This window comes from Arvicanthis niloticus, chromosome 22 (genome assembly GCF_011762505.2).
Source record: "Arvicanthis niloticus isolate mArvNil1 chromosome 22, mArvNil1.pat.X, whole genome shotgun sequence".
NCBI lineage: Eukaryota > Metazoa > Chordata > Mammalia > Rodentia > Muridae > Arvicanthis > Arvicanthis niloticus.
Window position 1 is genome coordinate 44478953 of NC_133429.1, and position 15858 is coordinate 44494810.

The window sequence follows — 15858 nt, forward strand, 5'->3', positions numbered from 1 at the left end:
AAAACCCAGACATGACTGCACGTGCTTATAGCTCTAGCATTGGTGGGTGGAGACAGGTGGATCTCCAGAGTTCACTACCCAGCCAAAAGTTCTCTTCAGTGAATGCCCCTGTCTCAGGGCAGTAAGGGGAGTGACAGAGCAAGACAGAGGAAGGCATTGCACACCCTGCCTGGTCTCTACATGAACAAGCACAGGCATGTTCACCTACATACTTATGTGCACGCACCACACACATACACCGCTTGCACATAATAAAGCATACACAGAGTGATAAGACGATGAAAAGTCGTCTTAAAGGAACTCTGTGGTGGCGCACGCCTTTAATCCCAGCACTTGGGAGGCAGAGGTAGGTGGATTTCTGAGTTCGAGGCCAGCCTGGTCTATAGAGTGAGTTCCAGGACAGCCAGGGATACACAGAAACCCTGTCTCAAAAAATAAAAAAAATCAAATAAAAAATAAAGAAAAAGAAAAGAAACTCTGCCAAAAGGAGTGGAAGTGAAATTTTGAGGTGGTGATGGCACATCACCCGTCATTTAAGCGGCAGCCCCTAGTTTTCTGTCTGAGACGTGGAAGAAGCGTGTGGCATCCTATGAACATCCTGTTCGCTTGGATGGAATGCAGCACCTTCTGTTAACACTGGGGAAGGTGTGCAGCTTGCTGAGACTGTGAGTAGCTTTCACTCGGAGGGTCCCATGTCACAAGTGGCTCCAGGTTGAGCTCTTTTGACCCCTGGTGACTTGGAAAAGTGAGAGAGTTCCAGTAGGTAGGAAGGTATCTGAGGAGTCTGAGGAGTTGCCAACTAGCCCAGAGGCTTCTGTGTCTATGAGCCTCCTGGTCCAGCTTCCATAGTAAATGAATACTGTTGCAGTAGCCAGTGGATCTCTTCTCTAATTCACCCCGCAGTGGCTATGCGTTCCTCGCTACCCACCCGATGTTCTAGGTTCCCCAATGAAAGACACACACAGAGAGAGAGAGAGAGAGAGAGAGAGAGAGAGAGAGAGAGAGAGAGAGAGAGAGCGCTTTATATTTTAATATGCCTTAAACAGCTCAGTGGCAGGGCCACTCCCAAACCTCCACGGGGCTAACACCTCCCTTCTGATATTCCTCAGTTGTTACTTACTAAAATCTATATTCCATGTTGCCCTAGACACAGTTTCCCACATGAGGGCTCAACCCCTTGCTCTCCTTTCTTCATCTCTAGCCTAAAAGTCCCACCTCTGTCTCCCTGTCCAGCCATTGGCCTCCAGCAACTTTACTTACCAATCAGAACCAACTGAGGGCAGGGGCCCTCGGCCTCTTGTGTGCGGACACATGGATTCTCATGCAATTTCGAGGACCCAATTAGCATAATTTAAGTTGCCTTAGACCAAATCCACAACAAATACTAGCAAAAGTGGGCACAAGGGTGCCTAACTAAAGCACATCGGAAGGCCTGCTCAATCTTCTGTTAGGAGACAAAGCGCCTGGATCTCTGTGCATCTGCCCTTGGAGAGGAGAGGAGACTGTTACCTCTTATCCATTGCTATGTTCATAGCTGATGACTGGACCACAAAAAAAAAGTGTCTAAAAATTACTTTAATATAAATTGCATTTGACACTGAAAGGCAAAGAGCCAAAGAAAAAATTGTACCCTCTGTGGCTAGCCATGTGTAAGTACGCTAGAAGAATAAAATGATAATAAAGTAAGCGAGTTAATATAATGTTTCATCCACCGGGCGCAAAGCAAGATGTCTCTGGGATGAGCTCCCCTCCCCCGCTCTGAGATGCGCTCCCCTACACACACACACACACACACACACACACACACACACACACACACACACCGTCCTCTTGCTTTCTATCCCACCCCTCTCCTATCCTACCAAGCCCATCTCAGCCTCTTGAGTAGCAAAAACTACAAAGTATCTGTCCGGAGTGAGGAAGGGTCTTCTGACCTGTTTTCATCAGAAAGTCAGCTAAGCTCTGTGACTTCCGGAGAAAAGGATGAGGAGCAGCCCTTCCGGTCTCAACAAACCCTGTGTCTCCCCCCACCCCCAACCCCATCCCCTTCTTACCACTGTGATAAACATCTGAAGTACGCCAACCTAACAGGAGAAAGATGTTTTATTTTGACTCACAGTTTTGGAAGCTTAGGCGCACAGGTTGCTTGGGCTGTTACTCTGGAGTCTGTGTGAGGCAGAACATCACTGTAGAGAAATCTGCTCCCTTCCGGGAGCCAGGAAGCAAGCAGATAAGAGGGTGCTTCTTTAAGGGCACTCCCTTGGCCCCTTCGTCGTAGAACTTGCTTCCAGTCGGCCCCACCTCTGTTTTGAAATTTAAAAAAAAAAATCTTTGGGGGGGGGGGTTAGAGATCATCAGTTGTTTAGTCACGGCTAGCCCTGAACCTCAACCTTCTGAGTATAAGGATGAAAGGCATGTCCTGCTATATCTGGCAAGCCCCACCACCTCCCTCTAGTGCCACAGGCTGGTTACCAGGTCTCCAGTCATGGGTCTTCATGGGACACTCTCAGATCTTAGCTGCCCATCAGTGTTTCCTCAGAACCCGTAGCCCATGATAAGTTTGGATTTGGTGCCTTAAGCTTTCTAGGCCTGTTTCTTTGTTTCTTTGTTTGTTTGTTTGTTTTGGTTTAGTTTGGCTTGTTGTTTGTTCGTTTTGATTGGTTTTTAGATATTTGGAAGTAAACTTTTTAAAAGATTCATTTATTTTATTTTCTAGGTATGAGTGTTCTGCCCGTATATAGGATTACATACTGCATGCATATACATGGTACATGCAAAGGTCAGAAAAGGGCATCCACTTCCCTGGAATTGAAGTTATGGGTGATTGCGAGTCCCTTTGTAGGTGCTGGAAACCAAACCCAGGACTTGTCCAAGAGCAGCAAGAGCTTTTAACTGCTGAGCCACGTCTTCTGCCCCATTCCCTTGTTTTTTAAGTTGCGTTCATATCTCGGGCTTTGTGGAATGATTGAGTGAGACACAGAAGGTGAAGTACTTGTATATTGTTGGCTTGGGAGGATTTTTGTTTTTGTCTTATATTGTTTTGTTTTTAAGAAAAGGTTTCTCTGTGTAGTCCTGGCTGTCCTAGAACTCATTCTGTAGACCAGGCTAACCTCAAACTCACCGAATTCTGCCTCCTCTGCCTCCGAGTGCTGGGATTAAAGGTGCACACCACCACCACCTAGCAGCAGTGGATCAATGCTAAGGAAAAACAAAATCCTAACCACCCTTTGGGCATGGCTGCTGTCTGTGCACATTCCTGGCACAGTCACACATGGCCTTGTATTTAGTTTTATGCACTGCTGTCCCTGTGTTGAAATTCTCTATATACTCACTTTGGTTCTGGGGCCAACAAATTAAGTAGTGATTCCTTCTGCCCTAAGATTTTTGGAATGATGTGGTAATAAGAGAACTCAGAAAGCACTGAGTATTAATATTTTTTTTTTTTTGGTTTTTTGAGACAGGGTTTCTCCGTGTAGTCCTGGCTGTTCTGGAACTCACTCTGTAGACCAGGCTGGCCTCGAACTCAGAAATCCACCTGCCTCTGCCTCCCAAGTGCTGGGATTAAAGGCGTGTGCCACCACCGCCCAGCATTAATAATCACTAAATAGAATTAAATGTTCTCTCTCTCTCTCTCTCTCTCTCTCTCTCTCTCTCTCTCTCTCTCTCTCTCTCTCGGGTGAGGGGTGAGCATGGGTGAGGGCATACATAGTGAATGTGTAGAGATCAGAGGTCAGATGTCCGTTCTTACCTTCTACCCGGTCTGAGGCATGGTCTCTTGCTCACCAGTGTATCTGGCTGGGCTCCAAGCTTCCAAGGATTCTCCTGTCTCATGGTGAAGAGCTGGCATAGCAAACACACATTACCATGCTTGGCTTTACATGGGTTTGGAAACTTGAGCCAGGGGCTTCATGCCCGTCCAGCCAGTCCTTCACCTACTTAGTCATTTGTCCAGCCTAGTTGTTTTCCATGAGCAAAGACGACCATGATAAGCGCATTGAAGATATCTAATTATGAAAATGTCAGTAATGATGTCACTTTAAAGACAATGAAACCAGAGCTCAAGAGATTAAAGAACTCATTAAGATCACAAAATTCATGATGCAGAGCTCACTGGCTTTTAGCATCACCCTGCTCCATTACCTGTTAGTTTTCTCCCTTCCCAGGGAGCTTATTTCCATGATACCTGATACTTAAACTTCCTTATTACCTATCAGAGCCCCTCAAAGTGGGCATGGCTCCTACCAGATCTGGAGCCATTTGGAGCCCTACTGGACAGGCAGACAAAATCTCTACACCCTCAGTCCTCCTCCCTATGTCTTACCATTCTCCGTGCTCTGCCTGGAGCCCCTGCATGGAGATGCCCAGGCTGGTGACAGTTCTTTATTCCTGATATCAAGAACAGCTGGTGCCTAGAACGATCTAATACTTCCAGATCGTGAGCATCCGAGAGATCTGCTGCTTCAGGAAAGAGGTGGTGGGAAATGCCTGTTGCGGGTTGATCATCCCCTATCCCCAAACCCCAAAGCTGAAATGCTCCCAAAATTAAAAACTTTTTCCAGTGCTGACATAATGCCATAAGTGGAAAATTCCTCATTTGACCTCCTATGACAAGTTGTAGTCAAAACACATACCGAAAGTACTGTATGAAATTGCCTTCAGGCTATGTGTATAAGGTGTTTCTGAAACATAAATGAATTTCATATAAACTTGGGGTCCCATCCCTAAGATTTCACATCACGTGTCTGGAAATATTCCAGTTGTGCCCCCCCACCTTCTCCTCAAACACTTCCTGCCCTAAGCACTCCAGATAAAGATACTCCATTTGTTCCAGTTAACTGAGGAGGTGACCATCTGTCCTACAACAGGGATCCCTTGCCTCCCTATGGTGGCTGGTTATGATATACCCTGTCTACTGCTCCCTGCCATAAGGAGAGCCAATCTCTCATGCAAGTGTTGGGCATGGTATGTGAAGGTTCTAACACAGGTATGAGATTCTGTGGCTTCAGCAAGGAAGTTGAAATGTGACCAGTCCATCTCTTGGATAGCTAGGTTTGCATTTTAACTGTAACAATGAGACTGTTCTTTCAAAACAACCCTGGGTATGGCTGTGTGTGCTGGAGACTTTTGTAATGTGAATAGAGATTTTCAGGGAGGGAATAGGAGAAGCCATCTGTTGTGGGGAGGAAGGAGGAATAGTCTAGGAAAAAAAAAAAAAAAAAAAAAAAAAAAACAAATACAGAACAAACTGAAGGAGGAGTGGGCCCAGCAGAAGGCTCCTGTCTGTGTGTCTAGTCCCACTGTGAGGAAGCTGACTCTTGTGTGTTCTGGAGACTCTCTTACAGTTTTCAAAGGCAAATCCACAGGAAGTTCTGTTAAGCTAGAAGAGAGCAGAGAGGGCTGAGGAGGAGTCAGGGTGACCTTGCTGGCCTTTAGTCTGGCCAACATGCATTCCTGAAAGTAAAACCATCTTGAATCTGAACTGCAATCTGAACTTCGAAGAAGCCCATTCTCATCCCTAAGCCACCAGCTATGCGCTCCTTTGATGACAATTACTGCATCAAATGCCCCCCTTTGATTACAATTCACTTGTCAAGTGCAACAGCGGCAGCCCTGGTAAGTCACAGGCAGGGCTTTTTTACTCATCCTCTGTAACTGTCTAAATACTGAAATGTGTTTACCTCCTTCAAAATAGAAGGCGGTTTTCTTGTTTTTGAGGTGAGGCTTGTCTCAATTTGCAAAACGTACTTGGAGTTTTATTTTGTCTTCTAAAATCTGCCTGTGGCTCTTTCTTTTTTTCTTTTTTTTTTCTTTCTGCAATTAGGCGTTCATGCAGCCTCACTTGCTGGGAAATGAATTCACACATCTGGAGTTTCCAAGGAGAGTACAGAGGAAAGAACTCGGGAAGAAGATGCTGTACCGGGACTTTAATATGACAGGCTGGTAAGAACGTGCTTCACCACATCGCCATATAAAATCACCAGCACAAATGCAGCCAGGGACCTGGGCTCACGGTGAAGGGCAAGAGTTCATAGCCACATAGGACCAGTGCTCACATCAACTGTGTGACTTTACTTTGCCTCCGCCTTTCCGAGGCGTTCCTCAGGTGGTGAACCTGACTTCTTCCTTGACTCACATAACAGTCATTTGGAAGCTATGTGCGCGCGCATGCACGTTTATTTGGAAGCTTTGTGTGCGCGCGCGCACGTTTGTTTTAGACCATCAAGGAGTGTGATGGGTACAAGATAATGTAACTTAGTGAGTTACAGGCTGGTTTGAGTTTGAATTCCAATTCACGAGTTTCTGAATGAACGAGATGGGTAAACTAACCCAAGAGCCTATTTTTTCGTAGGTAAAAAGGGTATCATCTTCGAAGAGTCATTGTGAAGCCTAAGGGAGATGAGATAATTTCTTGACAGGTGTCCCTCAGTATTCATAGGGATTAATTAGCTCCAGGATCTTCTATAGGTGTCCAAAATCTGAGACTATTCACGACCCTCATATAAATGGCGTAGCGTTTACATTTAGTCTATGTATAGCTTCCCTTTATATTTCAAGTCCTTGTAGACTACTTAAAATACTCAATCCAAAGTAAATGCTATGTGCGTGGTTGGTATATCATTTAAGAGATTATGACAAGAAAAAAAATCTGGGCATTTTCACTACATATACTTTTTAAAATATATTTTCCATCTGGGAATGGTTGAATCTACACTTAACACAACCCACATAGAGCAAGAATATATTTTATCACATTCAGAGTGAAATAAGAACTTTGGACATAGCGTACCATTGTTCCCCAAACACACCTATACAAGCACCAAGACCATGGTCTAGAGCTGACCCGTGTTGGCTAAGACCTTATTCTTTCTGTCTGAATAATGGGCAGGATGATGGAGTTACATGAACCAGGGTTGGTGTGAGAAAGCACTGCCTCGCACATTGAAATGAGGATATGTTGTAGTAATTATTTAAAAAACGGCCGCAGGTCAAGCCAACTGTCTAGGCTGTGGCGGCACTGCAGCTAGAAAAGGCCCGCCAGAGACACCAGCCCTGCCACCCATGAGATGCCAGCGTGGGAGATAGCTCTGCCAATCTTCCACGCTGTCTCTGCAAGGCTGTGCATTGCCCAGACCATCCCGCCAACCACACGGGCTCAGTAGGAAAATGAGAAGCTAATGCTTAAATATTAATCAATGGCTTTATAAGTTTGGTAATGCTCAATAACAAGATGCCTATACAATCAGAAGTGTAACCCAATACCCAACCTAGATATATCAACTATCTTTGACTGCCAGGGACAGGTGAACATCCACCTCCGTTCCCCCCACCTCCTTTAGCTCCTCCTCTTCCTCTTTTTACTCCTCCCACCTTAGCTCCTCCTACAAGGATACATGATGCGCTCTTCCACCCTGAGATCCTGGTGAGGGAGCCTCTTGCCAACCTGAAGGGCAGCAGACGATTGAGGCAGCTTGCTCTTTTCTTACCATGTCGCCAACAAAGGCAGCAAGATTATTATTTCCTCTTCATTGATCAAAATGGTTGTAACAGATGATCATAGCCCAGATTGCCGTGATGATGACATTGTACCTGGTGTTCTGGGACACATAGTGTCATGAAAGAACAAGTTCAACTACCCAAGGAAGACAGAGATGGGTCTAAAAGACTTCTGATGGTCCTTTGGCATTTTATTTTTGTCTTTTGCTAAGTGGAGAAGCAGGTCCCAAACCCAATCAACTCTTCTTCCTCTCAGACGAAATCAGTAAACCATGCTAGAGAGTCAGCGTCTGCTCACTGTCTGTTTCTGTAAATTATTGTTTAAAACTGATGCATCTCCTTGTTTCAGTACTGTGGCTGGCTCCTTCATAGTGCCACAGATGTGCCCCAGCTCCAAAACAGGGTTAGATTGTCAGATAGAGCTCATGATATTTACAGCTGTGAGTTTTTAAGTCCTAGAGTCATTATTCTGGGGTCTTCTAATACACTTGTGTCCAATCTGGAAAATGAGTACTTCTTGTTAAAAATCAAGTATAAGGTAAAGGGCGAATACAGTTTGATAGCACATGGGGGAATGTAGATATAAGTATCTTGGAATTCGGAAATACACCAAGAAGGGTGAAGGGTACAAGCCATTGTGAGCGCAGGAAAGAAGAATCCATCTAAAATGGTAAGGTAGGGCATAATCTAAACACAGAGGGTGGGGTGGGTGGGTGATGGGGACAGACTGAGGTTGTATTGACGGAGACGTGGGAAGTTAGGCAGCAATTTAGATTTCCTGTGGGATGATGTAAGCCGATCTTGTGTATTTCTGGGGACAATTAGATGAAAGGGGTGTCTTCAAGAGGTTATATTAAGGGAAGTGGGGGACAGACTGACTTCAGAAAGCAGACTCAGGTACCCAGAGGGAAAGTGGCATAGACAGAACCTACAGACATAGATAAAATGCCAGGTCTCTTGGCACAGATATAAGGGTGCAAGCAGAAAATGATAAGAATGGAAACAGACAGGAAACAAAGTGACTTGGGTGTGCATACAAGGTGTGAGCCAGAGCAGTCGTGACCTGTTTAAATGTCCTCGAAGGCAGTGTGTAACCAGCGCCCAGACCAGTACATGTCACAAAGCAGCAGGTATCCCGGGATGAAGGAGGGGCAGGTCAGTGGGCCAATAGTCACTGAGAGTGATAGGACTCAGGTAGTCTTTGCTGAAACTGATACGAGGCTGTTTGCTCATTCTTTCTAAACCAGAGTAAGAATCAGACAGAAACCGTAAGAATCAATAGCATGCCTCTGTTGTCCTAGGAAGAGTGTCTTTGTGGCAGATACCTAGTGTGTTCCCTTCACTCAGGGTGGAGAGGTAGCATCACGTTTCTTACTGGCTTTGGAAAGCACTTTGGAGGATAGGAATCGTCAATTTAATACACAAGATGCTTTCAAAGGCTGTAACTGTTCACTCAAACTGTGCAATGGGGTTAAGGGTTTTTATGTTCCTTTTTCGGTCTCTGGAACCTTTTTTTTTTTTTTTTTTTTTTTTTTTTTTTTTTTTTTTTTTTTTTTGAGTGGCTCATATATCTTTCCCTTTAACAAGGCTAAAGTGCCCTCGTTTTGTAATTTTTTTAACAGTAAGTTCAAGAACTCGATTATATCCGACTTCATATGCACTTCACATAGCAGCGGGTGGGCGGACCCTTTGTTAGACAGGTTTCAGAGAAATGCCTTCTCTTCCATCCCCACTCCCACGTATGTGTGAGCCTGGTGCTACACACAGAGCCGCCGAGCTGCTTTTAATTGCGTGGAACTTCACCAAAGACACTAAATAATTGAGTAGCCAAGACTGAGAAAGGCTTCAGTCAGACAAGATTTGATTTGTTTCCAGGGTAATTCCCAGTGTGGCTGTTGACTTGCAAGCTTGGCTAGGAGCAGGATTTATGTGTTTCCTACCTGTTCTTTCTTTTGATTTGAAAATGGGAGGGAGGAAAACCTTTTGAATCTTTGTTAGAGAAACTTCGGAAGTTTAAAACCACCGCAGACTGTGTAAATCCCTCTTCCGACCCAACTAGAATAAGTTGTGCTTTAAAGTGTTATCAACGCTCTGCAGAAAGCTTCAGGTCAAGCATAATTGTTTTATTTTTGTTTTGTGTAGCATGTTTATTTGTTTGTTTATTTGGTGGGGGCGGGTGTTGAAAAGGGTCTCACGCAGCCTAAGCTGGCCTGGAGCTTGCTATGTAGCTAGAGATAGAAGCCAGGACCTTGTGAGGCCTTAGGAAGTGCTCTGTCCCAAGCCACAGCTTCAGGGGGAACTCAATACTGTCATACACTAGAGCTAGACTTCTGATCCTTTCTGTCCCTTCCTCCTAAGTGCTGGGTTTGTAGGTATATGACATCACACCTGATTTTGCAGGCCCAAAGATAGAAGCCAGGGCTTTCTGAGTGCTGCATAAACACTACCAACTAAGATACAATCCCAGGCCCCGTAAGAGTCATTCTGAAGCATGGTGTCTGCTACCTTTCCCAGTTGTCTATAGAGGAGAAAGGTTACAATACTGATTTATGAGAAGGAGAAAGGTGGGAGGATCTGCAGCCTGTTTCTTTTCCCAGGGAAACCTTAAATGACCACCAAGCGGGTGGTGGTACTGCAGGTGGACCGCCGAGCAGTGGGAGTGTATCTGCTCCGGGATGCGAATTGGTCCTTACCTCACCTTGCCATGTGTTTCTTGGCTTCCAACGTAACCATGGGCCGTGAACTCTTTCTCTGAAATGGCTAACAAAAGGTCCACACACCCCTATGCTGTTTAAGCCTTGCAGGAAATTCCTAGTTGTGGAGGGTTTTTCACTTCCTCTGTTAGTCATGAGAGTAACAGCTGGCTGACAGTTACTGGAAGAGCTAAGGACAAGTCCTGTGATGAGAGCTTTAGCTAGTTCCTCAGATGTTTGCTGTCAAAGTAGCCCATCACACTCAGCCCATCCATCTTACAGGCAAAGAGGCTGAGGCAGAAAAATTACCTTGTTCATCGTGACCAGACAAGTGTAAGACAGGGTTGGGATGTGGACAGGTCGCTTTAATTGTGCATGATTGTCTCTGTACTGCAGATGACCCCGTATGGAGTCCCCCTTGTTTCAGTCTCTCCATTGAGCAAATCAAGACCCAGGGTTTCCAGTTTGCTCAGCTCCCATTAACACACAAGTCTCAAAATATGGACTGGAGGCTCGGGTATCTTTCTCTTTCTTTTATTTCCGGACTCCTTCTATGTAATATGCCAGTCAGCTTTCCCCTAGGGCAGCGCCTCTCAACCTTCTTAAGGCTGGATACTTTAATACAGTTCTTCATGTTGTGGCAACCCCCAACCATAAAATTACTTTGTTGCTACTTTATAACTTTAATTGCTACTTTTATGGATTGCAACGGAGATATCAGATACGTGACCCCTGTGAAAGGATCATTGGGCCCCCAAAGGGGTCACAACCCACAGGCATCTTTATTCAGTTTTGAGCTCTGATAGAAATGTAAGCAGCAGAGCCCCCTTCACAATGATATCTCAACAATCCTTTATGGACTGGAGGATGAAACATTGTATCTTAGAAAATGCAAGGCAATTACTTTCCTCACTCCTGATGTGACCCCATGGACCATTAGCCAAATTAAACCAGGATGCTTCCCGCTTTTTCACCCAGAGTCTGTGCATGCTTTGGGGGACGTGGTGGGGGAGGGGGATGGTGATGGTTGGGCAATATCTCCAAAGAACCTGTGCATAGGGAAATTGACGCCTCTCATTAGGGGAGCTCCGTGTTGGCATTCTGTGGTGTATCTGCAGCAGGGAGGAAGTGTGGGAGAGAGTGTCAGCTCTGGTAAGCCTTGTCTCATAATTAAAGATAAGTCTGTTCCCTCCTGACAGGGACCCTTTCTCTCCCACCCTCGTGCTTTTTCTCGGAGACTGCGGAGCTGCTTGGCAGGCCCAGATTGTTTAGAGGACAAAAGGTTATTGTCACCAGGCCCATCATAATGAAATTGGTTGCTTCCCTGACTCCCCCCTCCTCCCGCCTTCCCAATCTCCTCTGATGGTTTGCTTAGCAGCTTGATTTACAAAGCCTTTGTCTAAGCGCAGTGCTCTGAGTTGGTCCCTGGTGTGGCCTTTCCTTGCCCCCCTCCCCATCATCCACTCAGCTCTCCCCTTCTGTGCCTTGTGTCATTGGTCCCAGTGCCAGAATCCCCAAGCTGGTGCCCCTCCTCCCCAGCCCTTTGTGTGGAGCTGCTCTTGCAGGATGCGCCCTGTAGCTGGCATTGTGTCAGCTCCAGAGCTCTGTGGCCCAGCCCGCAGCTCTCTGAGCTGTCTTAGACTGTAATTTGCTGGCAAGCATCTTTGTTACTGACTTGAAACAACAGTTTCTCACAGCTGGCTTTGTGGCACCGGATCCTTGCTCAGGCGACTGCTGGTGATTTTGCTTTCTCATGTAGGGATCAGTGTTCTCCGTGCCCTTCATCCAGCCACATGGTGTGGGGAGCCCAGGATGGCATTGGTGTGGGAGGGGGTTGTGACTTCACCCCTGGCTTCAGGCCAGATTCTCCAGCAGCTGTTCTGGGCTGATGGGATTTGTAGAAAGGGCAAGGGTCAATGAAGAAAAGTCCATCATGCAAATGGAAGATTTCTTCCAGATGGTTCTGGGTATAAGCAGTGTACACCAGACTTCTTCGTTCATGCTTCCCTACCTATCACATTCACGATGGTCCCGTTGAGGGACCAGCGGGTGGATGCTGTCCTGGCAACATGAGATAGCATGGTTTATTGCTTTGGGTGATGGGCATTTTGATATTTTGCTCTGCCAAAGTCTCTTATTTGTAAAATGCTTCCTTTGCCAATTGCTGCCAACCTCAGTGTCTAGAGGGGGCTTGGGTAAGCTTTGTTGTTGGTGGTGGTGGGTTTTTTTTTGTTTGTTTTTTGTTTTTTTTTTTTTTTTTTTTTTTTTTTTTTTTTTTTTTTTTTTGATTTTTGTTTTTGCTTCTGGATTCTGGAAGAAACAGAATCCAGAGATCCTAACCTTTTATTTTCAGCTCGTGGAGCCCTTAAACATAGATGATTCTAAGTTAATGGTGTGTCAGTTTAATTTCCCCCTCCTCTGTTTCCTTAAAGCTATGAGCAAACTGGGATTTTTCCACCGGGAAACGAACAAAATCAGCCCTCATTTTTCTCCGTTCAGCACTCCCTGCCTTGATGAAATGGAAGGAAATCTCTCTGTTTTTTTCCCCCCTATGCTCTCGAACACAATATTCAGTAGCCACATGTGGCCACTTAAATTTCAATTAGTTAAAAATTAAATAAAGTTGAAAATTAATTCACCGAGTCTGACTGGCCACATGTCATTTGCTCCGTAGCCACACCTGGCTAGTGGCTACTGAATCAGATGCTGCAGGTTAGAGCATTCAGATCATGTGGGACATCCTATTAGCCAGCACTGTGGTCCGGATGATGAGAGAGCATGAGTCTAGTCAGGCTGTAGCGGAAGGCACAGGAAGTTGTGCTGACCATCCTCACAGCGTAAGGTGAGCAGGGAGCCAGGGATGCAAAGTACTTGCCTACAGTGTGAGATCTTGGGTTTAATCTCTGGCACAATATAAATGGGGCATGGTGGCACATGTCCATAATCCCGATACCTGGGTGATGGATGCAGGAGGATTAGAAATTCAAGATCATCTTCAGCTAAATAGTGGATTTAAGGCCAAGCTGGTTTATCTGAGATCCTATCTCTAAACAGATTAGATTAGATTAATAAATAATAGATATATAGATGATAGATAGATAGATAGATAGATAGATAGATAGATAGATAGATATCAAGGAAAGCCAAGGGGAAGAGCCTTTATGCCTTGTGGCCTTGTTGAGGTAACTGGGGCGTGGGCTTTGTTTCATCTTCCAGATGTCCAGGGACTTCTGTCATGGCATTTAAGAATGACTAACTCATCTCTAGCTGTCTCTTTGCTGGACAGCAAAAAAGAAAAAGAAGTGCATGCTGCTGACCATGAAGAGAAGCCCACCTCATCTACCCAAATCAGTAGCTTTCTCCCTCTTCCCTCCTCCCTCCTCCCTCCCTCATTCTGTGCAGAAGTGTGCTCCCAGCCTCCCCGACTGCCCCCTAGGCTGCTACCAGATGTTGCTGCCTTCCTTCTTGCCTTTTCTTTTACTTCTTGGGAAGTAGCTCAGATCCTGGGGATCTGATTAAAAAACAAGTTCAGTTCCAAGCCTTTCAGTTCCGTTTCAGGGTGACCTTTATCCACAGACTGCAGCCTGGAGCCCAGCTCAGTAATGAAAAGACCCAGCCCCATAGCCTTGGGCTTTTACCAATAATCCAGACTTTTTTTTTTGGAAATAGAGACCCACTGGAGGCAGCCCAGAGCCAGTGTAGGGGGCCGCTGGGCCAAGCTGTACAGATATTGCCTTCTCCCTTGCTGCTCTGTGAGTACGTTCAGGTAGATCATAGCAGAGGGAGTGCAGAGATGAGAAGGGCTTGCAGCCAACTCCAGAGTGGCACCCACATTTAATACAAATTGATTTATTGAATCAAGCCAGAAGCCCTGTTACAGGAACCCCAGGCTCTCCCCTCCCTCAAGCCACCTCATAAAGTTGCATCACTGACACTGCTCATTAGCTTGCTGAGGACGGATCCCCAGGCAGCTTTTAAAGGGACAGTGCCCTTCTCTGGGGCTTGAATTTATATGTTGGTCATGCCTGTGGGTCTAATTAGCTCAGTACTATTAGTCTTACTTAGAAAGCCTGCATTTCCTAACGGCTTGACTCTTGAGTTTTACAGAGTAATTGAAAAATTCAAACTCTAGGCTTTTCTTTCTGTTTTCTCTTAATCACTCTTAACCCAGTCTTTGGAAATTTACTCGCAGATCTCTCTGACTGGCGGTTTTTTTGGGGGCCCAGAAGTATTTCTCGGTCCCGTTCTGCTGCAAATCCTGACATTTCTGTTGTGCTGTGACCCACACTGGGAAGCTTTTGAGACTCACCAGAGAAATATCACATTTTAATTTTATAATTACTTCAGAAGAAAGCAGGCCTTTCCCTAGTGAAAGCTGGTATTCATTTCCTCCCAGGCAACTTGTGTTTTCATAGTTTAATGATTATGGGCTGGCTTGGCAGCGGTCTGGCTGCTGAGTGCAGTGTAAAATCTTGACTCTGTGGAGATGGGGTGAAGATTTGACCAATTGTCTCAGAGAACTTTACCCCAAACTGCAGTAGATTTTCAGGTATAGGGATTGCCTGGGGCCTGGACTGAGCCCCTCCAAGGCTTCCTGTTCCAAGTCCCAGGCAGGAAAGGGTTGGAGGGGTGGGGGGTGGCGGGGCTGGAGCCATAGGGAGACTGGGTCAGCACCATGAGGAGAGTGGCCTCTCCCTGGCTCCCAGAGCCAGGATGATGAATGGTTATCTGCAATGTGCGTGTTCTGCATCTTTTCAAGATCTGCAGCTCTTGCTGCAGGAGCAGCAGGGAAGAGGGCCATCCCTGCTGTGTGCAGCACGTCTCCTGACAGTGATGAATGGCTCCCACTCCTGCCCCGCCAGGAGACGAGGGAAAGCTATGGGGTCTTCACAAATGGCCGCTAGCCAAGACAGACAGGCTTTGTCAGGCCACTGGGAAGAGAAAGAAAGGGGATGCCCAACCAGCCTTGTTTGTTCCGATGGAGCACGCACGTGCACACTCGTACATACCGTCACCGTCTACTTCTGTAACTGGACGGTCTCCATGCCTAAAGTAGCCAGGCTGCTCACCAGCCTTTCTTTCTTCTCCAAAGAGCCTCTTAGGAGTCACAGCTTTTATCCTCCCTCCCTCACACCCTCCCTGTGTGCTGCTGTGTTCCATGAACACAGGCTGGGGTGTATAACACACCGTCCTCACACAGCTTCAAGTCATCTGGGAGAGTTGAGAAATGTCGCAGGCAGGCCTTCAAAAATTTCTGATGAGGTAGACAGATTAGGGACCACAGAGCTCCTGGGGACCCTCCTTTTATATTATTTTGTATACCTGCTGCATGTGAAACGTGACATTACAAATGTGGTAAAGCCAGACAGCCTTGCTGGGACAGTTCTCTTTTACAAATCTTACCACCACACGTTGTTGTGCTTCCTCCATTTGTGATATAAGGCTAATAGAGAACCAACCAGTGGTTACATTGTGAATCTGTACGCCAGAGCCCAGCAAAACTCCTGGCTACTGAGTGCTGGAAGAGTGTCTAATTCAATAATCATTAGACATGCATGTGAGAGTGTGTAAATGTTGTGAGTGTCTCTGTGTGAGCGTGTTTGTGTACATGTGTATATACATGTGTGTGAGTGCACATGTATGAGTGTGTGTGGGAGAATGCATATGTGTA

General features: G+C 45.9%; 1 protein-coding gene across 1 annotated transcript in view; it reads left to right on the top strand.

Annotated features, from left to right (window-relative positions):
* Window positions 1-15858, top strand: part of Ppm1h (protein phosphatase, Mg2+/Mn2+ dependent 1H) — a 257165-nt gene that overhangs the window by 185046 nt on the left and 56261 nt on the right. Inside the window, exon 6 of the mRNA XM_076920370.1 lies at window positions 5822-5940. Coding sequence (XP_076776485.1) covers window positions 5822-5940 — 119 coding nt within the window. The remainder of the gene's footprint in view (window positions 1-5821; window positions 5941-15858) is intronic.